The following is a 21,781-nucleotide window of genomic DNA, read 5'->3' as shown; positions in this document are numbered from 1 at the left end:
GGCAATCTTTGAGATAGGGAGGGGGAAACTCAGTAGTGTAATGTTAAATGTTTAACAACCAGCTCTTGTGGGAGGGCGGGGAAAATGTATGCATGGCATACTTTTAAGGTTAATTTGCCTTATCAACATTTTCTCTATCATTTTGGAACAGAAGTCATCTAACTGGAACTAGGTTCTATATGAATTGTAGAGGCAGGTGAAATGAATAGAGTACTGGGACTAGAGTCAAGAAGTTCTGAGTTTGAATCTAGCTTCCTCAGGTACTTACTACCTATGTGACACTGAGGATGTCACTTGATTTTTGCCAGGCTCAGTTACCTCGTCTGTAAAATGGGGATGAAAATAGCACTTACTGGGAAGCTAGTGGATAGAACACCAGCCCTAAAGTCAAGAGGACCTGAGTTCAAATCTGATCTCAGACACTTAACACTTCATAGCTATGTAACCCTGGGCAAGTCATTTAACTCCAATTGCCTCAGCAAAAAAAAGAAAAGAAAATAGCACTTACTTCCAGGGTTATTGTGAGGATAAAATGAGAGAATACTTGTAAAGTGCTTTGCAAAGCTTAAAGTAACATATAAATTCCAGCTATTATTATTATTATCATCAGTAAATAGGTTGCACAGTAGAAACAGTGCTGGGCCTGGAGTCAGGGAAGATTCAACTTCTTGAGTACAAATCCAGTCTCAGGAACTATCTGTGAGACCCTGGGCAAGTCACTTAATCCTTTTTGCCTCAATTTCCTCATTTGTAAAATGATCTGGAAAAGAAAATGGCAAACTAAGAGAGCCCCAAATAGGGTCACAAAGAATTGGACACAACTAAAAAATGGCTGAACACCATAAATTATATAGTCTATTTTCTTAGCCTCTAATACTAATTCCTTTCTCTTATTTATCCAATTTATCTTTCACACAGCTTTTAAAAATAACTTTCCTTATTCATAGAACTAGTGATTCCACTTATTTGTACCAAAATCCCTAGTGGTTCCCAATGGCCTACAAAATAAAGTTCAAATTTCTTTGCCTGAAATTCAAAGTCATCCATAATTTGGCATCATCCTACTTTTCCAGCCCTATATAATTCTGGTTCTGCCACTTATATACTATGTCTATTTTTAGGCAAGCCACTTCAATCACTGGGTCTCAGTTTTCTTATCTTTAAAATAACACTGCCTTGTCTAAAATCCCTTCTAGCTCAGAAACTATACTATGTTTGTATTACTTTCTTCCAAATACTTAGATGATCCAGCCAAATTAAGCTAATACTTGGGTACCTTAAGCCTGGAATTTCATCCCAAGCCACTTTGCCTCCTGGATTCCTATTCAGTCTTTCAAGCCGAAAGCAAACATCATGTCCTGAAGAGGAGCTTTCTTGATCTTCCCTTTCTCATCTCATCTTTATCCTTCAAATGATATACAGCACTTTGTTTTACTTCATATGCAGAAATTACCACATGGTATTTTGTATTGTAATTTACTCTATGTCTTATTCTTCTACTAGGTTTTAAGTTCATCAGAGCCAATCCACATTTTATCTAAGCTTTATATTCTCCTAGAACCTAAATTAGGTCTTTTCCTCAGCACAGACTTGGTAACTGTTGAATGAATAAACATAAAATATCAAGTTAAAAGATTTTATTAGTGGTCATGAGAACAAGCACAGAGGTATAATCTCTCCATAAGGGAAGGTTAAAAACCAAGCTTTTTGTACAGATTTTTGATTGGTCTAAGCCTAATCTTCCTAGAATAGAAAAAAAGAAAGGAAGCATCTTTCTGTTCTTTGCTCTTCTTCAAGTGATGGTAGACATGGTGAGGCTCTGGGTTCTCTCATTACTGGAAAATTGTCCTCAAAATAATCTGCAACAGGAAGAAGTAGTGGACTTCAGAGCTGAAGAGGCTGGTGTAAACTAAACAAGGAAGACTAGGAGTAGAAAGTGGAGAGGGAAGGTCTGTAGAACAGGGAGGTTTAAGTGGGATGGGAAGGAGATTTAGAATAGGTTTGGTGGGTAGAAGAGGTTTGGAAGGATTGAGACAAATGGACAAAATTTATTAACACCTACTATATGCCTGATACCATTCTAAGTATTGAGAATACCAAGATAAACTAATAATAACAATAATGCTATCCTACCTGAGTCAGTATATATTCATTCTGCATCAGTTTCTCAATGATGTCAAAGTGATCCACATTGGAGATTTCTATAAATGAAACTCTCCAACCATGTAAACGTAGAACCTGTAGAGAAGTTTAAAAAAAAAGAGAGGGGGGAGCTAATGGGACAGATTTCAAGGAATTAGTAATTTTAGAAGAGGCTAGCAATGAAGGAGAAAAAGGAAAGATCATAAGAAAATGATTAGAAATCAAATTACCATTATTAAAAAGAGTGAATTTGCCACCATTTCAGATGAAATTAAAGCAGTTATTAGAAGCTATTTTGCTAATGAATAATTTTAATTATATTAAATTTAAGAGGTTTTATACATACAAAACTAATGCAGACAAGATTAGAAGGAAAACAGAAAACTGGGGAAAATTTTCATTTAAGGGTTTTGATAAAGGCCTCATTTCTAAAATTTTTAGATAATTAATTAAATTTCTAAACTACTCTTCAATTGATAAATGATCAAAGGATATGAACAGACCATTCTCAGATGTCAACCTTTTTTGTTCTTCCAGATGTATTTTGTTATTATTTTTTGTTGCCCTCTAAAATTATTTTTGTTGTTTAATTGGTATGGCACTGAATAAATAAATTGATTTAGATAGAATTGTCTTTTTTTTTTTTATTGGCTTTGTTACCCATGATTAATTAATATTCCTCCAGTCATTCAGCTCTTTCTTTATTAGTGTGAAATGTTTTATAATTGTGTTCATATAGTTCCTGGGTTTGCCTTAGCAGGTAGATTTCCAAGTATTTTATTTTGTCTGCAGTTATTTCAAATGGAATTTCTTTTTCTATCACTTTTTGTTAGATTTTGTTGGGATATGTAGAAATGTTGATGAATTCTGGGTTTATTTTATATCCTTCAACTTTGCTAAAGTTTTTAATTGTTTCAACTAGTTTTTTAGTTGATTCTCTAGTATTTTCTAAGCACATCATCATATCATCTGGAAAGAATAATAGTTTTGTTCATTGCCTATTCTAATTCCTTCAATTTCTTTTTTTCTTGTCTTATTACTATGGCAAGCATTTCTAGTTCAACACTGAATAGCAAGAGTGATGATGGATATCTCTGCTTTATCCCTGATCTTTTTGGGAAGACTTTTGCCTTATCCCCACTACAGATTATACTTGCGGATGGTTTTAGATAGATGCTATTTATACTTTGAAGGAGAGATCCATTTATTCCTATGCTTTCTGGAGTCTTTAATAGGGAATGAGGATTGTGTTTTGTCTAAAGCTCTTTCCATGTGATTCTATCTATATTCTATCTATTCTGTATCTACATGTCTATTGAGATAATCACATGATTTTTGTTAGTTTTGCTAATTTACCTAAGCTTGAACCACCTCTGTATCGCTGGTATAAATCCCATCTGGTCATAATGTAAGATCTTTGTGATATACTATTATAATCTTGCTAGCATTGTATTTAAAATGCTTGTATCTATATTCATAGAAAGATTGGTAGAGTTGTAAATTCATCCAACCATTCTGGAGAATAATTTGGAACTACACTCAGAGAACTATAAAACTATGCATACCTCTGACCCAGCAATACCACTGTAAGTTGGTATCCTAAAGAATTCAAAGAAAAATGAAAAGGACTTATTTGTATAAAATTGTAACAACTCTTTTTGTGGTAGCAAAGAATTAGAATTTGAAGGGATGCTCTTCAACTGAAAAAAGCTTCAGTGAACAAGTTGTGTTATATGATTGTGATGGAATACTCATGCTGTAAGAAATAACAAAAGGGATACTTTCAGAAAAATCTGAAAAAACTATACAAATTGATACAAAGTGAGTAGAATCAGGATAACATTGTACACAATAACAACCATATTGTAAAGATGATCAACTGTGAGATACTCTGGCCAAAACAATGATACAAGACAAATCCAAAGGAGAGAGAGAAGTAGTGTACTCTGAGTATAGAATGAAGCATACCTTTTTTTTTTTTTTTTTTAACTTTCCTTATTTTTCTAGGGGGTTTTTGGTATGTTGTTTTGTTTGTTTTTTTTTTTTTTTTTTTTTTTTGTTTTGTAACCTGGCTAATGTGGAAATATATTTGGCATTAGTTCACATGTACAACTGGTATCAAATTGTCTGTTTTCTTAGGGAGAAAAGATAAGAAGGAGGGAAGGGGAGATTTTGAAACTTAAAATTTTTTAAAATGACTAAAATTTTTTTTTACATGCAATTGAGCAACATTTAATGAAATAAAATGTTTTTAAAATTAAAAAGGGAAAAAAAAGAGAAAATAGTTGAGAATTAGAATTCAAATCAGGAGGCACAAGATTATATCTCTCTTCTTTCCTAACTCTCCCCATGAGGAAAGAAAGGAGTGTGAGAAATGCTGAAAAGTTGGGTTTCCACAGTGTTGCTAGCTTCTGGGTAGTGTGACATAATGGGTACTACTGACCAAGAGGTTTTCCTTCTCTCTCTCTTTTTTTTTTTTTTTTTGCTGATGCATTTGGGATTAAGTTACTTGCCCAGGGTCAAACAGCTAGGAAGTGTTAAGTTTCTGAGATCAAATTTGAACTCAGGTCCTCCTGAATTCAGGACTAGTGCTCTGTCCACTGCCCCACATAGCTGCCCCCTTGACCAAGAGATTTTTAGAATGTGAGAGATTAAGGAAGGTTAAGAACAATTAAGTGATCAATAGAAGCCTTGAGCAAATAGGGAATTGGGAGGCTAGGAAGGCACAAGTGAATTCATTCAGTCAACCAGAAAGTCTTGTGGTTTTGAGAAAATTACAAATTTAAGATAATAGTTGATCCAGCCCAAACTAGCTGGAGTCAGTGACCTGACTTGACCAAATCACTACTGTCCCTGCTTAATAAGTTAACTTATATTTTGAACAGCACACCCCATAGGAGGAGGTTTTGGGTTTTGGGGTTTTTTTTTTTTTTTTTTTTTTTTTTGCCACTTTTGAACATGGGATGTATGATAAGGAGGGAAACATGTTTTATACATATTAAGGGGAAATATGTAGTGAGCATATCAGAAAGATTGTAACCCGGAAGAAACAGATCAATCCATTCTCTGAAAGGAGAGGGTGCGCCCCACTAGCAAATACAAAAGTTTTACTAGTTTGGAGCTAGAGGCTCCCTTTTCCCAAAGAGGAGTGGGGCCCGCTGTGAAGATAATTCCTTAAAATTCTTCTCTAATGCATTTTCCTCCATATCTGATTTTCAGTGCCAAGAGTATATTTCTAACAAGAACAAGACAGGGAAGTTAAAAATCACCTGAAAATAATCCAAGGATTGTTGATGGAACTCAGGAGAATCATGTTGGCCCACGGCTATTATTAAGTCACAAGTTGAAGTCACTTGACTCTGGACCTCTTTCTGGCAAAACATGGGACTATTCCTCTGGGCATCTTCCCTAGAAATGGAGTAGAAAGAGGACAAGGGTAGGGAAAGGAAACAAAGAGGAAATCTTAATTTAACACTCCAGCAGTGTGAGAAAACAGAAAGGGAAAAGACTCCCATGTATGTTTCCTGGATAGGGAGTGAATTCGATATAGGTAGGGACAGGGAAGATAACTCACAAGGTCATTTGAAGTTTGTCATTGATATAACTATGCACGATAGGTTCCAGGTCATAGATCCCACTCACCAAGTAAGAGCCTGTGAAATGAAAAACAACTATCAATACAGACTATAGCATGAGTTGGAAGAGGCCAGGCCAACTGTTTGTGACTAGTATCTCTATTTATCGCTATTTAGAAATATTCTTTCAGTTTGTAAGTGGTAAAACAAAACAGCATCACATTGTCTATTGAGCTTAGCATTAGAAATCTGGTTTCTATGTCAGCTTGGACAACAATTAGCTGTGTAACCTTGGGCAAAATCATAATCTCTCTGAGTGCATTTCCTCAGCTATGAAATGGAGATAATACATTTGCTTTGCTGCCTCAAGAGGGTAGGTGTATAATGTAGAATCTAATCCTACTCTCAACAATCTTAAGTCTTGTGGTTGGCAAATGACACCTTAACAAGAATACCAAACAAAACAGTAGAGAAATTAAGTGACTTTTTTCATGAGGGTTAGTTAATATTTATCAAGGCAGAATATGAATCTTTCTTGGTTTCAAACCAATGAATGTTTTTTTCTAGCAAATCAGGGTAAGGTAGAGAAAAATATTTAGAATAGATACTTTTCAATAGATTTGTAAAAAGGAAAACCCAAGAGGAAATCCTGCTTGTGATAATTACTAGCTGGGTGACAATCTCTCTTAACTTCCTCAGAGATTTATCTGTGAAGTATATATAGATGAAGTTATTGAAATTTTCATCAGTGAAGGGAGATTCCAAACCAATGACATCAGAGTTTCTTGATATATTCATTAATCTCAACGGAATCACTAGCATCCTTTGTACTATACTGCCCTAGCCTTCTAAGGAGGCATCACTACTTGTCAAAGGAAGGGAACATTAGGGGTGAACTCAGGGGAAACCTGGGTTCTGGGTCTGCTTCCAGTGTTTACTGGTTATGTGACCTCTGGCAGGTCAGTCACTTGACCTGTTTCTTCTACTCTAGGTTTTATGCCAGTCTCACAGATTCTTGTGAGACCTAAGTAATATGAATATGAAGTGCAATGCTTCAATACAATAATGTTGTCAATTTTAACAGTCTAATTAATTTTTTTGTTTGGCTTACCCAAAAGACTACTGTTGTATTTGTTATTGTATCTGGATTAAGGCTTTTAAGTTTTTTCACTTACTGAGTCCATATAAAGCAGCTCTAAATCAAAAGGTAATGGACTCCACATAAAAGACCTTGAGAATTATTTTTAAAGCCTTTTAAGAGGAGCAGCTAAGTTGCACAGTGGTTAGAGAACCAGCCCTGAAGTCAAGAGGACCTGAGTTCAAATCTGACCTTAAACACTTAACCTGTCCTGGCTGTGACCCTGGGTAAGTCACTTAACCCCACTAGCCTCAGGGGGGGAAAAAGAGCCTATTAGGATTCTAATACTAAAACTAAATGCAAACCAAAACACTTTTGAACATTAATTTTTGATGTTGTTCATTTGTCTCATATATGTCGGGTTTGAAATGGGTTAAGATATTGTATAAGAAGTAGAGACAGTGATAAAAGCTAGGAAGAAATGAGCAGGAAGCTTTAAAGAGATTTAGGAAGAATTTAATGAGGTAGAAAACATGGACAATCCACTAATTGTGTTATAGCTACAAACTGATTGGACACTTGCTTCCATTTATATTAATCTAAAAATCAATTATTAATGTATAACATTTTATAGGTAGCATATAAAATGTCTTGCAATTTTAAATGGTAGAACTCATTAATTCTTATACTTTGTGTAATTACTGGTTATCTGAACCTGTTATTTCTATAGATACTTCCAATGTCTTTTCTTCAACACAATACTCTACCATGTAAAGTAGTTCACATAAGCCTGGAATTGAAACATCTCAAAAGTGAGCCATTTATTGGTCAAAGGTCATGATGACTTCTGAGATTTAATCAGCAATCAGCAGTAAATTGTCCTGCGAGTTGTTCTAAATCAGGGCTTCCCTGTGCCCACATATCTTTCCAGCACTGGTAATATACTTGGTAATAAAGTACTTGACTCCAGGAAAAAAGGCACTCTGAAGAATATATGCCAACTGAACAAGATGAAACTGTCCAATTGCCTTTTACATGTGATCTTTACATAGAAAACATTTTTAAGCTTCACCATTCCCTGCTTCCCCATTCTCTCAAGAAGTTAGATTACTTGGCTCCAACAGTGCAGCAGACCTCCACTGCCAGCCATTGTACAGCAATTATTTTAGAACTGACTGGGTCAGGGGATATGATGAAAAAGTAGCTTGGACCTCTTAGGGTCTGGTGGAAACTATCACTTTCTATCTCCATGCTTATGCCATGAAAGAAAAAACAGAAAAAATTTTAAAGTTTTTTACATGAACTGATGCTAAGTGAAATGAGTGGGACCAGATCAGTGTACATGACAACAATAAGATAAGTTCTGAAGGACATGGCTCTCATAAACAATGAGATGATTCAGGCCAGTTCCAATGATCTTGTGATGATGAGAACCATCTACACCCAGAGATAGAACTATGAGAACTGAGTATGGATCACAACATAGTATTTTCACTTCTTTTGTTGTTGTTTGCTTGAATTTTATTTTCTTTCTCATTTTTTTCCTTTTTTGATCTGATTTTTCTTATGCAGCAAGATAAGTGTATAAATATATATGCCTATATTGGATTTACATATGTATTTACCATGTTTAAGATAGATTAGATTACTTGCTATTTAGGGAAGGGGATAAGGAGAAGGAGGAGAATTGGAACACAAGATTCTGCAAGGGCCAATGATGAAAAATTATCCTTACATATATTCTAAAAATAAAAAGCTTCCCATATACATATACATATATATGTTATTATATATATTAAATTTTAAAGTTTTTGCATGAATTGAATCAATGTAGCTAGAATAAAGGAAGGATTTAATTGAAGGAAAAAAAAACCTTAACAGCAAATCTCTCTGATAAAGGTCTAATATCATGACATACATGGAACTGAAGCAGATAAATGAGAATACAAGTTGTTCCTTAATAGTTAAGTTGTCAAAGGATATGAACAGGTAATTTTCAAAAAAAGAATTGTAAGTCATTAATATCCACATGAAAGAATGTTTCATGTTGCTAATAATAAGAAAAATGCAAACTAAAACAACTTTGGGGTTTTACTTCATACCTATTAGATTGGCAAAGATGAAAAAGAACAAAAATAATAAATATTGGAGGGGGCATGGGAAGACAGAAACTCTAGTGCATTGATGATGGATCTGTGAACTGTTTTAGATAGTCTGGAAAAAAACTGGAATTATGAGTATATAACTGTGTATGTGTGTGTATGTATATATAATTTTTAAATCATTCAACTACTCTCTCATAATATGAAACTTTACATTCGGTATATATTGGCTATTTAGTCTTTTTTTCTTAAACAAATTTATTATTTGTTTTTAACACTTTTTTTAAAATGTTGAGTTCTGAATTCTCTTCCTTCCTCTCTTCTTCCCATTGAGAAGGTAAGAAATGATTATACATATGAAATCATGCAATACATATTTCCTTATTAGCCATGTAACAACAACAAAAAAAACATGAAAAAAATTATACTTCAATTTGCACTCAAGAGTTTATCAGTTATTTCCCTGGAGGAGAATAGCATTTTTCATCAAAAGTACTTCAGAATTATCTTAGATCACTGTATTAATCAGAATAGCTAAGTTATTCACAGTTGATCATCATACAATATTGCTATAACTATGTCTTCCTGGTCCTGCTCCCTTCAATTTTCATCAGTTCATATAAGTCTTTCAAATTGTTTTTTTCTAAAACCATCCTGCTCATCAGTTCTTATAGTACAATAGTATTCTATCACAATCATATGACACAAATTGTTTAACCATTCCCCATAAATGAAATACATCCCCTCAATTTCCAGTTCTTTGCCACTACAAAAAGAGCCACTATATATTTTTTGTACATAGCAGCTTTTTTTTTTTCTTTGATCTCTTTGACATATAGACCTAATAGTATATCACTGGGTCAAAGGATATTAAGAAAATTAAGAGTGATACTGTATCACTTATTTATTGATACTATTTACAATTAATTGGGTTCATCCTATAACTGCTTAAATCAAGATTCTTTATCTTTGAACTTAATTTATAAATTCAGCAAGCATGTAATGGATTAAGTTTAAAAATCCAGCTCTTCTACCTCAAGAAATTTTGCTAACCATGAGGAATGTATATGAACACAAAAGGAGTTAAGCCAAATATTTTTACTCAAACAAACTTTTCTTCAAGAATGACTGATTTGCCATTCAAAAGTCTGAGTCACTAAGTCACACTTGGACTCAAACAATGAGCTCTTCTTAGTTTCATAATGGGGAGGGGTGTTGTTTTTAGTCTCCATTATTAAAATTCCAAGTAATCAAGTGGATCCCTGCACCTCAACTCTGTAACTAATCATGTTGCTCCCAATTCCACGTCACCTACCTTGTTCTGTGCACCACAAAATTTAATTGTCCTTTGGTTTGGAGTCTTTCCCATAAATGGAAGCAAGCTAACTGATAGGTAGCATGCCCTTGCTAATAAATGTTATCTTGCTCAGAGATCTACCTCAGTTTTTTCCTTTTGTTAAATTCTAATTGTGATAGAATGTAGTTTTATGGCCCTTTAGGCAAAGTTCCAGGATAGTTGGACCAGTTCACTATTCTACCAATAGAACTTTAATGTCTCAATTTTTTTCACATCCTATTGGGCATACATTCTAAGAAGATAAAAGACAGAAGGGAAAGTTATACATAGGAAAAATACTTAAAGCAGTACTTTTATAGTATTAAGAGAAGAATGACTGAAAAGTTATGGTATATGAAAATGGTGGAATATTAATGTACAATAAAAAAAGACAAATATAAAGAAATCAGGGAAGTCTGGGAGACTTCTATAGTGATATAGTTCAAAGGAAGCAGAATCATGAAAACAATTTGTAGGACAGTTCCTAACACTTCAAAGAAAGCAGTGAAAGGTTTCAGAGCTCTAATCACCAGTGTGGCCAGTCACAACTTCAGAGAACTGATGGTAAAGCATATTTACACATCTGTCAACAGATTGGGTAGATAGGCAGCTCAGAGCACAGCAGTACCAAGCCTGCAGTCAGAAGACCTGGCTTCAGACATTTACTGTGTGACTTTGGGCAAGTCACTTAACCTTACTTGCCTCAGTTTCCTCATTTGTAAAACAAGGTGGAGGGAGAAGGAAATGACAAGCCACTCTAGTATTTTTATCCAGAAAATCCCAAATGAGGTCACAAAGAGTCAAACACAATTCAAAGAAATGAAAAACAAAAGAAAGTACTAGAGATATGGAACTAGAAATTGATAATGAAGCAAAGCTTGGAGAAGAAAAACAACTATCAGCCTATACTATTATTATGCTAAAGCTAGGGAATTCTTTGAACTTAGGAAACCAGTCTGATCTCCTTCCTTATCTCTTTTACTTCTATTTACTTCGATTACCCTTCAAATGTTTCTTTTTGTCAATGTACATTCTCAGGGCATAGCAGAATACTAGAATATAGAAGGTGCTAAATTCATGTTTGGTGAATTTGTTATGGGATTTGGACTTTATGCATTTTTGCACTGCTTTATTATTTGTTTTGGTTGTATCATGATTATTATTTTTAATAATTTAAATAATAATAATAATTATTATAATCGTATGTATCCTCTTTTAAAAAAAAAAAGTTCTAAACAGAGTGAAAAATTCATAGATACCTTTAATGTTAGGAATGACTTCATGTAAAGTCCAGTCTGTCAAAAGTACCATGGAGACCAAGTGAGCTCCAGCTGAATGTCCACATAGGTAAATTCCCCTGAAGTGAATCAGAACAGAAAGAAAAAGTTACAGATCCACATAGAAGTCTTTGTTTAATACAACTTTGCAAATAGTTTTCTAAAGGCACCTAACTGGAAAAAAAATTTGATTTAACAGTTAACAACTAAGTATTCTCTTCTCTGCTTATTGGACAGACATCCCCTCTGATTCTAATCAGCAAGATATGAAGGAAGATACTCACCTGTTGAATGAGTACTGCTTTTGAATGAAGAGGACACTTCGCCTTACTTGGCTCACCATCAGATCTATATTACCTGTATAGACACATGCAAATGATGCATACTTACCCTTTGGATTTAGATTCTTCTTTCAAATGCTTCCCCCTTACTTACCTTTGGGAGCAATGTCATAAGCCACTACAGCCACTGCTACTCCTGCTGCTATCAATGGGGGCACCATAAAGGCTGAATAGTCCTTACTGGGGAAGGAAAAATGCCCACACAGCCTGTTAACCTGGAAGCAAGCTGCCCAGGTAAGTACTATCACCCACTTGGTGTCTCTGAAAAATTTGCTCTGATTTTTCCTGGAGCAAAACACCTTTTCTCTCTAGCATATTGTCCCTGACAGATTAGGGGTTCAGGGCTCAGGGAGGAATGAAGGATAGCTGAAATCACTTAAGTAGCAGCTGCTTCTCACTAGTCCTTACAAATACCTTCTCTATTTAATTTTCTCCTTAGATCAGAAAGGTTGGTAAGACTACTAGAACTGCTAGAACCCAGGAAAAGCAAACTAGTTCTCATTGTCCCTCCCTTCACCAACTTCTATAATAATAATAGCATTAACAAAGGACTTTAATGTTCGAAAATATTAAATATTTATTTTAATAAATAATATTTATTTATGAATATTATTTCATTTGATCCTCACAACAGGCTGGGAAATAGATGCTATTATTATTACTATTTTACAGATAAGGAAACAGAGAAAGGTAAAGTGATGTCCCCAGGGTCACGGAGCTACTAAGTGTCTGAGGCTGGATTTGAATTCATGTCTTCCTGATTCCAAGTCTAGTACTCGATCTACTGCACCCACCTTTTACATAGACATATCTCCACTGGCTCACCTTCCTTCTTGCCAATATCCTCCATGAATAAACAGGAAAAAAGGTAACTCTGTAATAAATATATACATATACACATACGTTTGTGTGTGTATGTTTGTAAATGACTCAAGGCACATGAATGAACATCATCAGTATAACTCCATCATTTTGTCTAAACAGAGATTCAGAAATCTGAAATAATACACAAAATCTCAGAATCAGAAGTAACCTTTGTGATCACTTAGTCTAACCAGCCCTTAGGCAGATATCCCCTCTATAACATTGTCATTTAGCTCCCACCTGAAGGCCTCTAGTAATGAAGAATTTACTATTCATTGAGGTAGCCCATTTGTTTTTTGGACATTAAAAAAAAAAAAAAAATTTCCCTTACATCCAGATTAAATCTGCTTCCTAGGGATCTCTACCCACTCAGTCCTCAACTTACCTTCAGATGTCTTGGCAGGGAAATAGATGTCCAGTTTCTCACCCTCACCTGCTCCATAACTGACACCAAGTACACTCTTTTTGCTTGCCTGGACTTCCTTGGTAACTATTCCAGACATAGAATAAGAAAAATTCCTGTTAACCAGTAAACCTTAACTACTTCTATGTCAAGACTTCACAGGCTAGATACTTTATATAAGTCCTGTACTCATTTTGTGCTTGGGCTCTGTTATTGCAAAAAATTTTGATCTCACCTTCTCATAAGACTCAATCTTGCCTCTAAGTTAGTTCTGAGGGACACCTCTGAAGGAATAATTCTAGAGGGGCAAATGTTTCTCTAATTTCAGTAATGTTTTTTATATGCCAACCTAGTGGGATTTTAGCTTGAGCAGTTAGGATTTGACCAGATTTGTTCTGTCCATGGAAGAAAAAACATTAGCTATCCATTTATATTGAAATTCAAGGACTCTATAATATATATGTGTATATATATATTTTTATTAAAACTTTTTATTTACAAAACATATGCATAGGTAATTTTTCAACATTGACTTTTGCAAAGTATTCTGTTCCAAATTATCTCCTCCTTTCCTCCACTCTCTCCCCTAGATGGCAGGTAGCCCAATACATGTTAAATATGTTAAAATATATGTTAAATCCAATATATGTATACTTATTTATACAGTTATCTTGCTGCTCAAGAAAAATCAATCAAGAAGGAAGAAAAAAAACTGAGAAAGAAAACAAAATGCAAGCAAACACAACAGAAAAAATAAGACTGCTATGTTGTGGTCCACACTCAGTTCCCAGGTTCTCTCTCTGGGTGTAGATGGCTCTATCACTGAACAATTGTAACTAGTTTGAATCATCTCACACTGTTGAAGAGAGCCACGTCCATCAGAATTGATTGTCATATATATAGTCTTGTTGTTGCCATGACTAATGATCTCTAGCTCATTTCACTTAGCATCAGTTTGTGTAAGTCTCTCCAGGCCTCTCTAAAATCATCCTACTGGTCATTTCTTACAGAACAATAATATTCCATAACATTCATATACCATAATTTATTCAGCCATTCTCCAATCGATGGGCATCCATTTAGTTTCCATCTATGATATATTTTTGTTTTTCAACTTAAGTTTTCTTTGATTATTGATTACTTGGTGATCAGTTGCTATTTAAGATGAATCATTCAGTGTCAACTCTACTAGATACTAGGGTACAGAGACAAATGGAAAAGGTTCATATTTTCGTGGAGTTTATAGTCTAGCCTGAGGAGGCAAGGTATGAATATTGCATATAATTATATTTTTAAAAAACCATATACAGTGATCTGGAGGAAAAAGCAACTTGAATGGAAGAGAGAAAGGCTGTAGTAGAAGACAGGGATTCTAACAAGCAGAGATGATAATGGAATATATTCTAAGTATGGCAACATCTTCTATACCAATTATATTGGCTTTATGTTGCCATACTTAATACATAATCAGTTGTCCAAAAAACTCAATAAGCTACCTGAGTGAATAGTAAATTCTTTATTACTAGAGGCTTTCAGATGGGAGCTAAACTTAAAAGTTTTAATAAAAAATATATACACATTCCGAGGAGTGTTATATAGGAGATGTCTGCCTAAGGACTGGTTAGAATAGGTGATCACAAAGGTTACTTTGGGATCAAATATAAATTCCTCTGTTTAGCTTTGAAGGACCTACACAGTATAGTACTTTCTCAAGTTGAACTGCTGAATGATCAAACTCTACAACAAAGTGTGCAGATCCAATGGGCTGGCCATGTTTTTCGAATGCCAAAATAATTCACATGATGATCAAAATAACTGACACAAGAACACTCTCAAGATCTCTGTGAAGAACTTTAGAAGTAGAATTGATTGAGTGACATGAATGATACAAGAAGGAATTATGGGGAAAAGGGAGAGAATGCTAGTAGAGAGATGAACTGGTCTAGTCCATCTGAAAAATAATTTGGAATGACACATCATCAAACCATTCATACCCTTCCAAAGGAAGATAAGAAGACAGGAGAGAAAATGGGTGGAGAAGGGAGAAAGAAGAAAATAGGAGAGAGGAGGGAAGGGGGGAAAGGAGAAAGAAGAAGGGAGGAAAGGACATCAACTAAATCCCTCCCTCTAATCTAACAGATAAAGTGACAAGGATATGAGGTGCAGGTGACAAAGAAAATGAGATACAAGGGTTATGTCCCTATCAGATATGTAAGTTACCTTGGATATATGTAGTTCCACTTGTGAGCTCTATGTATGGTTATTCTCCTGTTGATACTGGATGTATTTGTGGGAAAATTAGTCCATGTTTATAGTAGAAACTCTGTATTACTATGTTAATAAATCACATCTTTTGTTACAAAGAGACCAAATAAATACACCAGTGGGGATTTATGAGCTAGCTTTAGAATGAACCCACAAAGTACTTTGAACTTGGGATCACAATCCCCTGAGGGAGCCAACATACAAATGTAAAATCCTAAAGAGGGAGAGTATATCTATATCCAAATATTTATAATAGTACTTCTTGTTGTAGTGGGAAAATTGGATATAAAGTAGATATATCTGTAAATGAAGGAATGATACTTAAAGAGTATGATATACTTTTGTATATGATTGTACTATAAAAAACAGTGAAGAATGAAGAATTCAGAACAAGTTGGGGAGATTTCTCTGAACTAGTACAGATGAAGTTAGCAGGACCAGGAAAACTACCTATAGAGTAACTCCAATAATGTAAATGAAAAGAATGCTAAAATAAAATTCAATATTATATAACTATAACAAACAATTTTGGCTCTGAAGAAGTAATAAAGAAATAAACTTTCCTCCTTTCAGTGGAGAGGTAGGGAATTATGGGTTTAGAATGTCATAACAATATCAGAGGCAGTCCTTTTGTTAATTGAGTTTGCTTAGTTTTTTTGTCACAAGGTAAGACTTACCTTCAAAACAATAGGGCCTTTCTCATGCTTTCTTGATATTATGTTACTACCACTGGAGTTGATGGTTGTCCATCAGTAGTCTCCTATAATCGGCTCATCTTTTCTTTCTGGCTACATATTTCTCTAGTGGCATCTGTTTCACTGCTTCTCTTGAACATTTTATTTGTTTTGTGTTAGAACACAACTGCCTGCCCACACTTATTATAGGCTTATCCACAAAGACTTCTGGAATGATCCTACTACACTTCAATTATTCCAACAGTCTAGTGATGCATAATCCACATCCACATGTCACCAGAATAATAGTATTAAAATAATGGGCCTTTAAGGGAGAAGTTTGGGTTATTTAAAAAGTTGTGTAAAAAAATGTTACAATGCTACTGCACAAATTTGCTTCTATATGTTGTGTACCTATATTCCATTGATCAACCTATTTCTTACCTAGTAGAAAATTATTTTGATGATTATGACTTTGTAATAAAGTTTGGAATATGGTACTGCTAGGAAGATGCTATTCCTTTCCATTTTCTTTCATTAATTCCCCTTTGATATTTATTCCTCCAAAAGAATTTTACTATTTCCAGTTCTATAAAATAATTCTTTGGTAATCTGGCATGACTCTGAATAAGTGATTTAAGTAGTATTTTTATTTTTTTATATTGGCTTAGCCTACCTGTGAGCAATTAATATTTCTCCAATGTTTAAATCTGTCTTTATCTGTATAAAGTATTTTTATAATTATGTTCATATGGTTCCCATGTAATATCTTGATAAGTAGATTCCCAAGTATTTTATGCTATCTGTAATAATTTTAAGTATAATTTCTTGTAGGTGGGCTTGTGAAGTCAATCCTAGTTGTGAATCTCCCAAAGTTCTCTGAAGTTCTCCCTAAATTCTGAGAGCTTCTCGCTTATATGTTCCACACTGAGTATACACCAAACATTATATGAGGAGAAAACCATTATTTGTTGTAGAATTAAATCAATGCTAAACTAGATTTAACCATCGTCTCCTCAATTCCACTCAGTATCTTGTTTCAAGTTCTGATCCATAACATGTCCTTGTAGGGTCAGATCAATCATACTGAACCATGCTAAAGTAGATAATTATTGTCTCTATTCATTTCAGTGACTTAGCACCTTGTAAGAATCCTAATACTATTCCACTGATCAACTACTCTGTTTCTTAGCTAGTACCAAATAGTTTTGATGACCACTGCTTTATAAGATAGTTTGAGATCTGGTACAGCTAGGCCACCTTGATATGCTTTTTTTTTTTTCTTCCATTAACTGCCTTGAAATTCTTGCCTTTTTGTTCTTCCAGATGAATTTTGTTGTTATTTTTTTCTAGGTCAGTAAAATAGTAAAATAGCACTAAATAAATAGATTAGGTTAGGTAGTATTGTCATCTTTATTATATTCGCTCCACCTATCCAAGAACATTTGATATTTTTCCTATTATTTAGATCTTACTTTATTTGTGTGGAAAGTGTTTTGTAGTTTTGTTTATATACTTCCTGACTGGGAGGAGGAGTCAAGATTCATTCCAACTTTCACTTTTGTGCTGACTGGAGACATTCGGACAAGAGTTCTCAGGGAACCAAGGAGAGAGATAGGTTTCTAAGAAAGCTAACTGGGCCCAAGGAAGGAGACAAGACTTGAAGGAGAAAATAAAGGATCTGGAAGGAGACAAGACTTGAAGGAGAAAATAAAGGATCTGGACTTTAACTCCTGGCTGCATTTGAGGTTATTAAACTGAACTGAAACGAAGGCTGCCTCCAGAAGCTCCCCAAGAGATCTGCTTCCAGAGAATGATTATGATTTAGAGAAGAGAACATTACAGAATAGGTTAGGTTCACAGGACAAAATAGTAGTAATCTAGTATTTGACAAACCTAAAGATCCCAGCTTTTGGGATAAGAATTCATTATTTGACAAAAACTGTTGGGAACTAGTATGGCAGAAAGTAGGCATTGACCGCACCTAACACCATATACCAAGATCAGGTTGAAATGGGTTCATGATCTGTACATAAAGAATGATATCATAAACAAATTAGGATAGTTTACCTCTCAGATCTGTGGAGGAGGAAGGAATTTGTAAACAAAGAAGAACTAGAGATCATTATTGATCACAAAATAGATGATTTTGATTATATTAAGTTAAAAAGTTTTTATACAAACAAAACTAATGCAGACAAGATTAGAAGGGAAGCAATAAACTGGGAAAACATTTTTACATTCAAAGGTTCTAATAAAGGCCTCATTTCTAAAATATATAGAGAATTAAATGAAATTTATAAGAATTCAAGCCAATGTCCAATTGATAAATGGTCAGAGGATATGAACAAATTTCAGAAATTGAAACTATTTGTAGTCATACGAAAAGGTGCTCCAAATCACTACTGATCAGAAAAATGCAAATTAAGACAACTCTGAGGTACCATTATACACTTGTAAGATGACAGGAAAAACTAATGACGAATGTTGGAGGGGATGTGGGAAAACTGGGACATTAATGCATTGTTGGTGTAACTGTGAATGGATCCAACTAGTCTGGAGAGCAATTTGGAACTATGCTCAAAAAGTTATCAAACTCTGGATACCCTTTGACTCAGCAGTACTACTACTGGGCTTATCTTCTTAGATCTGTGGAAGAGGAAGGAATTTGTAACTAAAGAAATATTAGAGATCATTATTGATCATAAAAAAGATAATTTTGATTATATTAAATTAAAAAGTTTTTGTACAAACAAAACTAATACAGATAAGATTAGAAGGGAAGCAATAAACTGGGAAAATATTTTTACATCCAAAGGATCTGATAAAAGCCTCATTTCTAAAATATATAGAGAATTGACTCAAATTTATAATAGTTCAAGTCCTTCTCCAATTAATAAATGGTCAAAGGATACGAACAGACAATTTTCAGATGAAGAAATTGAAACTATTTCTAATCATATGAAAAGGTGCTCCAAATCATTATTGATCAGGGAAATGAAAATTAAGACAACTCAGATACCACTATACATCTCTCAGATTGGCTGAGATAACAGGAAAAGACAAGGACATATGTTGGGGGGGAGGGGAATGTGGGAAAACTGGGACACTAATACATTATTGATGGAATCGTGAACGGATCCAGACATTCTGGAGAGCCATTTAGAACTATGCTCAAAAAGTTATCAAACTGTGCATACCCTTTGACCCAGCAGTGTTTCTAAATGTTCTGTAATTATGAATCTCTTCAGAACAGGATTTTAAAATATACTCATCCTCCCACCCCTCCCCATAACACGAAACAAACATTTGCTGTGCACTTACTATATATTCATCACTAGAGGGAATAAAGGAAAATCATCAAACTTGACTCAGATTCATACCCACTGGGCAAATGAACCGGATTTAATATCCTATTCTCTCTACTTATTTACATTTGCCAAACCTCAATATTAGGAAACTGTTCTATTCTGACTTTTGAAAAGAGGCAAAACTAGAATGGAGAAGGTATGAACATTGTTTTTTTGTGACAGGGAGATCTTGGCAGGATTAAAAAAAAATGATCAGAAATCCTGGTTTTTTAACATCTCAGAATATTTCCAGTTATCTAAATGAGTATCACCGAAGTCTTAAAAAATTATCAGAATAAAAGTTTTTAAATGAAGGCTATCCTGGAAGTTCAGTGCTTGACAGGGACAATACCAGCTGATTGACAATGGGAAAACTGTTTAACTTGTTGAGAAATCTAAGATTGGAAGTTCTAAGATGAAGAAATTCTCAGAACCATAAAATCACCAACCCAAAACACATCTATCTCAACTCAATTTAATTATTAATACTAAAAACACTAAATGGAACACTACAAGAAAACACTGGCAGTCACAAACCTTTACAGGCTTCAGAAGAGTTTCCATGGCCTTTGATAAGGGGCAAAGGTTAACAGATGTTGCATTTGCTTTACCTCTAACTTAACCAGAGACTAGTCAGGTGACAGTTGTTTGTGGAACTTGTTAAAATTTGGGAGATAGGAGAGTGTTACATAAATTCTAAAACTTGCCTGACCCTTTCAGTAAAGCTGTTATTGTTCTTATAGGCGATATATGTCTTAGAACATTTGTGCAATTTCAGAAAAACAGGGTCTCTGGTCTCACCAGTCTTTTCCAAGCATATTTTGGCACATAGGAGACAGTCTGTTGAGAAGAGATTAATGCCCTTACCTTCTTTTCCCACTTGAACATGAGCTTTTATCACCTCCTCAGCATTCAATCGGTGGGACCATCTGCTGGGGGAATATTGCTTCTCCAAGTCCTAGGGACACAGAAGCTCAGGATTTCATCTCAAAAACCAATTAACCCAACCCAGACCTAAAGGCCCACCTTCCCTCTCTGGTCATCCCCCAGACCAGACAAATGACCAAACAGCTTTTCCTAGACAAGCTCAAACTAGGAAGGAAAAAAACCACCACTTCTCAGGGCAACCTATTTCCTTTTTGAAGAACTCTAAGCATTAGGAGTTTTCTTTACCACCAAGCCTAAATGTATCTCTATAAATTCCTTTCACCACCAAGCCTAAATGTATCTCTATAAATTCCTTTCACCCTTAATCCTAATCAAAAAGAACAATAATGTAATAATTAGATAACTATCATGGACATTTACACAGTACTTTCCCAAATATATAGACTTAATGATTTCATTTAGATACTCACATAATGGCAGTGATTAAGACGTGGGAATTCCTTAACTCTTGAGGTAGAACTTTCCAAAAAATTCAAGCTACAAGGTATTTTCTCCTCTTATCAAATAGAAATTTATATTATTGAAACGTCTATTCATGCAACTAGATCATCTTTCTGGGGCCAAGTCTGCTCTGTTCTTCCACATTGACACCCCCCACGATGTCCCTCCTAAATCTCTGCTTCAGCCTAAGTGTTATTAGTTGCGTCAACCTGATTTTCATAGAGTACAATCGCAGTGGTCCGTCCTTCTCGTGAAACTCCAGTTCTTGCTCCTAAAATGTGGCATCCAGAATATTCAGATATGACCTCAACAGGGCAGAGTCCCGGGCATTTTCTCTCTCATTCTGGACACTACGGATCCCACAAGGAAGACTAATTGATTTTACCTTTTTTGGGAGGAGGGGGAGTGGTGAGGGAGAAGGGCTTCCTCATCACAAAGCTGAACTGGATTAAGCCTAAATGGGAGGAATGGTTCCTCCACCCAACCTCCACTCCCTCCATTTTTCCTCCATTCAATAAAATGGAATTACCCTTATGTCATCCCTAATGAAGTTAAATTCTATCGGATTTGTCTTTTTTGCACGCTGAACCTGTGCACAGAAGAGAACTTTCTCCTTCCGGGCTAGCTGCAAATTTTGCTAACTATCATTTCTGCTTTCATGCGAATCCAGCCTGCGACAACAAAAAACCTTACAGGACGGTGGCAGAGAGCGTGCGGAGGGCGAGGGAAAACCTCCCACTCACTGACTTTCCGCAGCTTCGCCTCAGGCTCCCCGGGACGCCCCATTCCAGCTACCCTCCTATCCGAGCATCCCCTACCTCCTTGGACAGCGCCTTCCAAGGCGAGTGTCGGAGGCTGGGTGGCAGGACCTCCATGGCTCCCAGTCAGTCTGGAACCTGCCAGCAGCCCCAGGCTTTTTACATTTCGGGAAAGAGGGCGGGGACTCGGTTTGTTTAGCCGGCGGCTGCGCCACGCGCGTAGCCGG

At 35.2% G+C, this 21,781-nt stretch overlaps 2 protein-coding genes across 3 annotated transcripts in view; one reads left to right on the top strand and one right to left on the bottom strand.

The window, feature by feature from the left end:
* Positions 1-21,781, top strand: part of TK1 (thymidine kinase 1) — a 42,963-nt gene that overhangs the window by 9,643 nt on the left and 11,539 nt on the right. Inside the window, exons 2-3 of the mRNA XM_074260265.1 lie at positions 11,748-12,085; positions 21,467-21,637. The gene's annotated coding sequence lies outside the window, so the exon portion shown is untranslated. The remainder of the gene's footprint in view (positions 1-11,747; positions 12,086-21,466; positions 21,638-21,781) is intronic.
* AFMID (arylformamidase) lies at positions 1,623-21,746 on the bottom strand. Of its 2 annotated transcripts, none has more exons than XM_074260259.1 (11): positions 21,615-21,746; positions 20,275-20,365; positions 13,101-13,205; positions 12,677-12,725; positions 11,946-12,031; positions 11,795-11,867; positions 11,493-11,590; positions 5,717-5,795; positions 5,412-5,550; positions 2,134-2,238; positions 1,623-1,951 (listed from the first exon to the last, which is right to left on the bottom strand). In XM_074260259.1, the coding sequence occupies exons 1-11, from the start codon at positions 21,669-21,671 to the stop codon at positions 1,910-1,912; spliced, it is 924 nt and encodes a 307-aa protein (XP_074116360.1). In that variant the 5' UTR covers positions 21,672-21,746; the 3' UTR covers positions 1,623-1,909. The 2 variants fall into 2 exon arrangements, with proteins under 2 accessions (XP_074116360.1, XP_074116361.1); XM_074260260.1 differs by having other exon boundaries at positions 1,623-1,859; positions 21,615-21,742.

This window comes from Sminthopsis crassicaudata, chromosome 4 (assembly GCF_048593235.1).
Source record: "Sminthopsis crassicaudata isolate SCR6 chromosome 4, ASM4859323v1, whole genome shotgun sequence".
NCBI classification, from domain to species: domain Eukaryota; kingdom Metazoa; phylum Chordata; class Mammalia; order Dasyuromorphia; family Dasyuridae; genus Sminthopsis; species Sminthopsis crassicaudata.
Note: the sequence above shows the minus strand (reverse complement) of the source record. Positions and strands in the feature narration are given on the sequence as shown.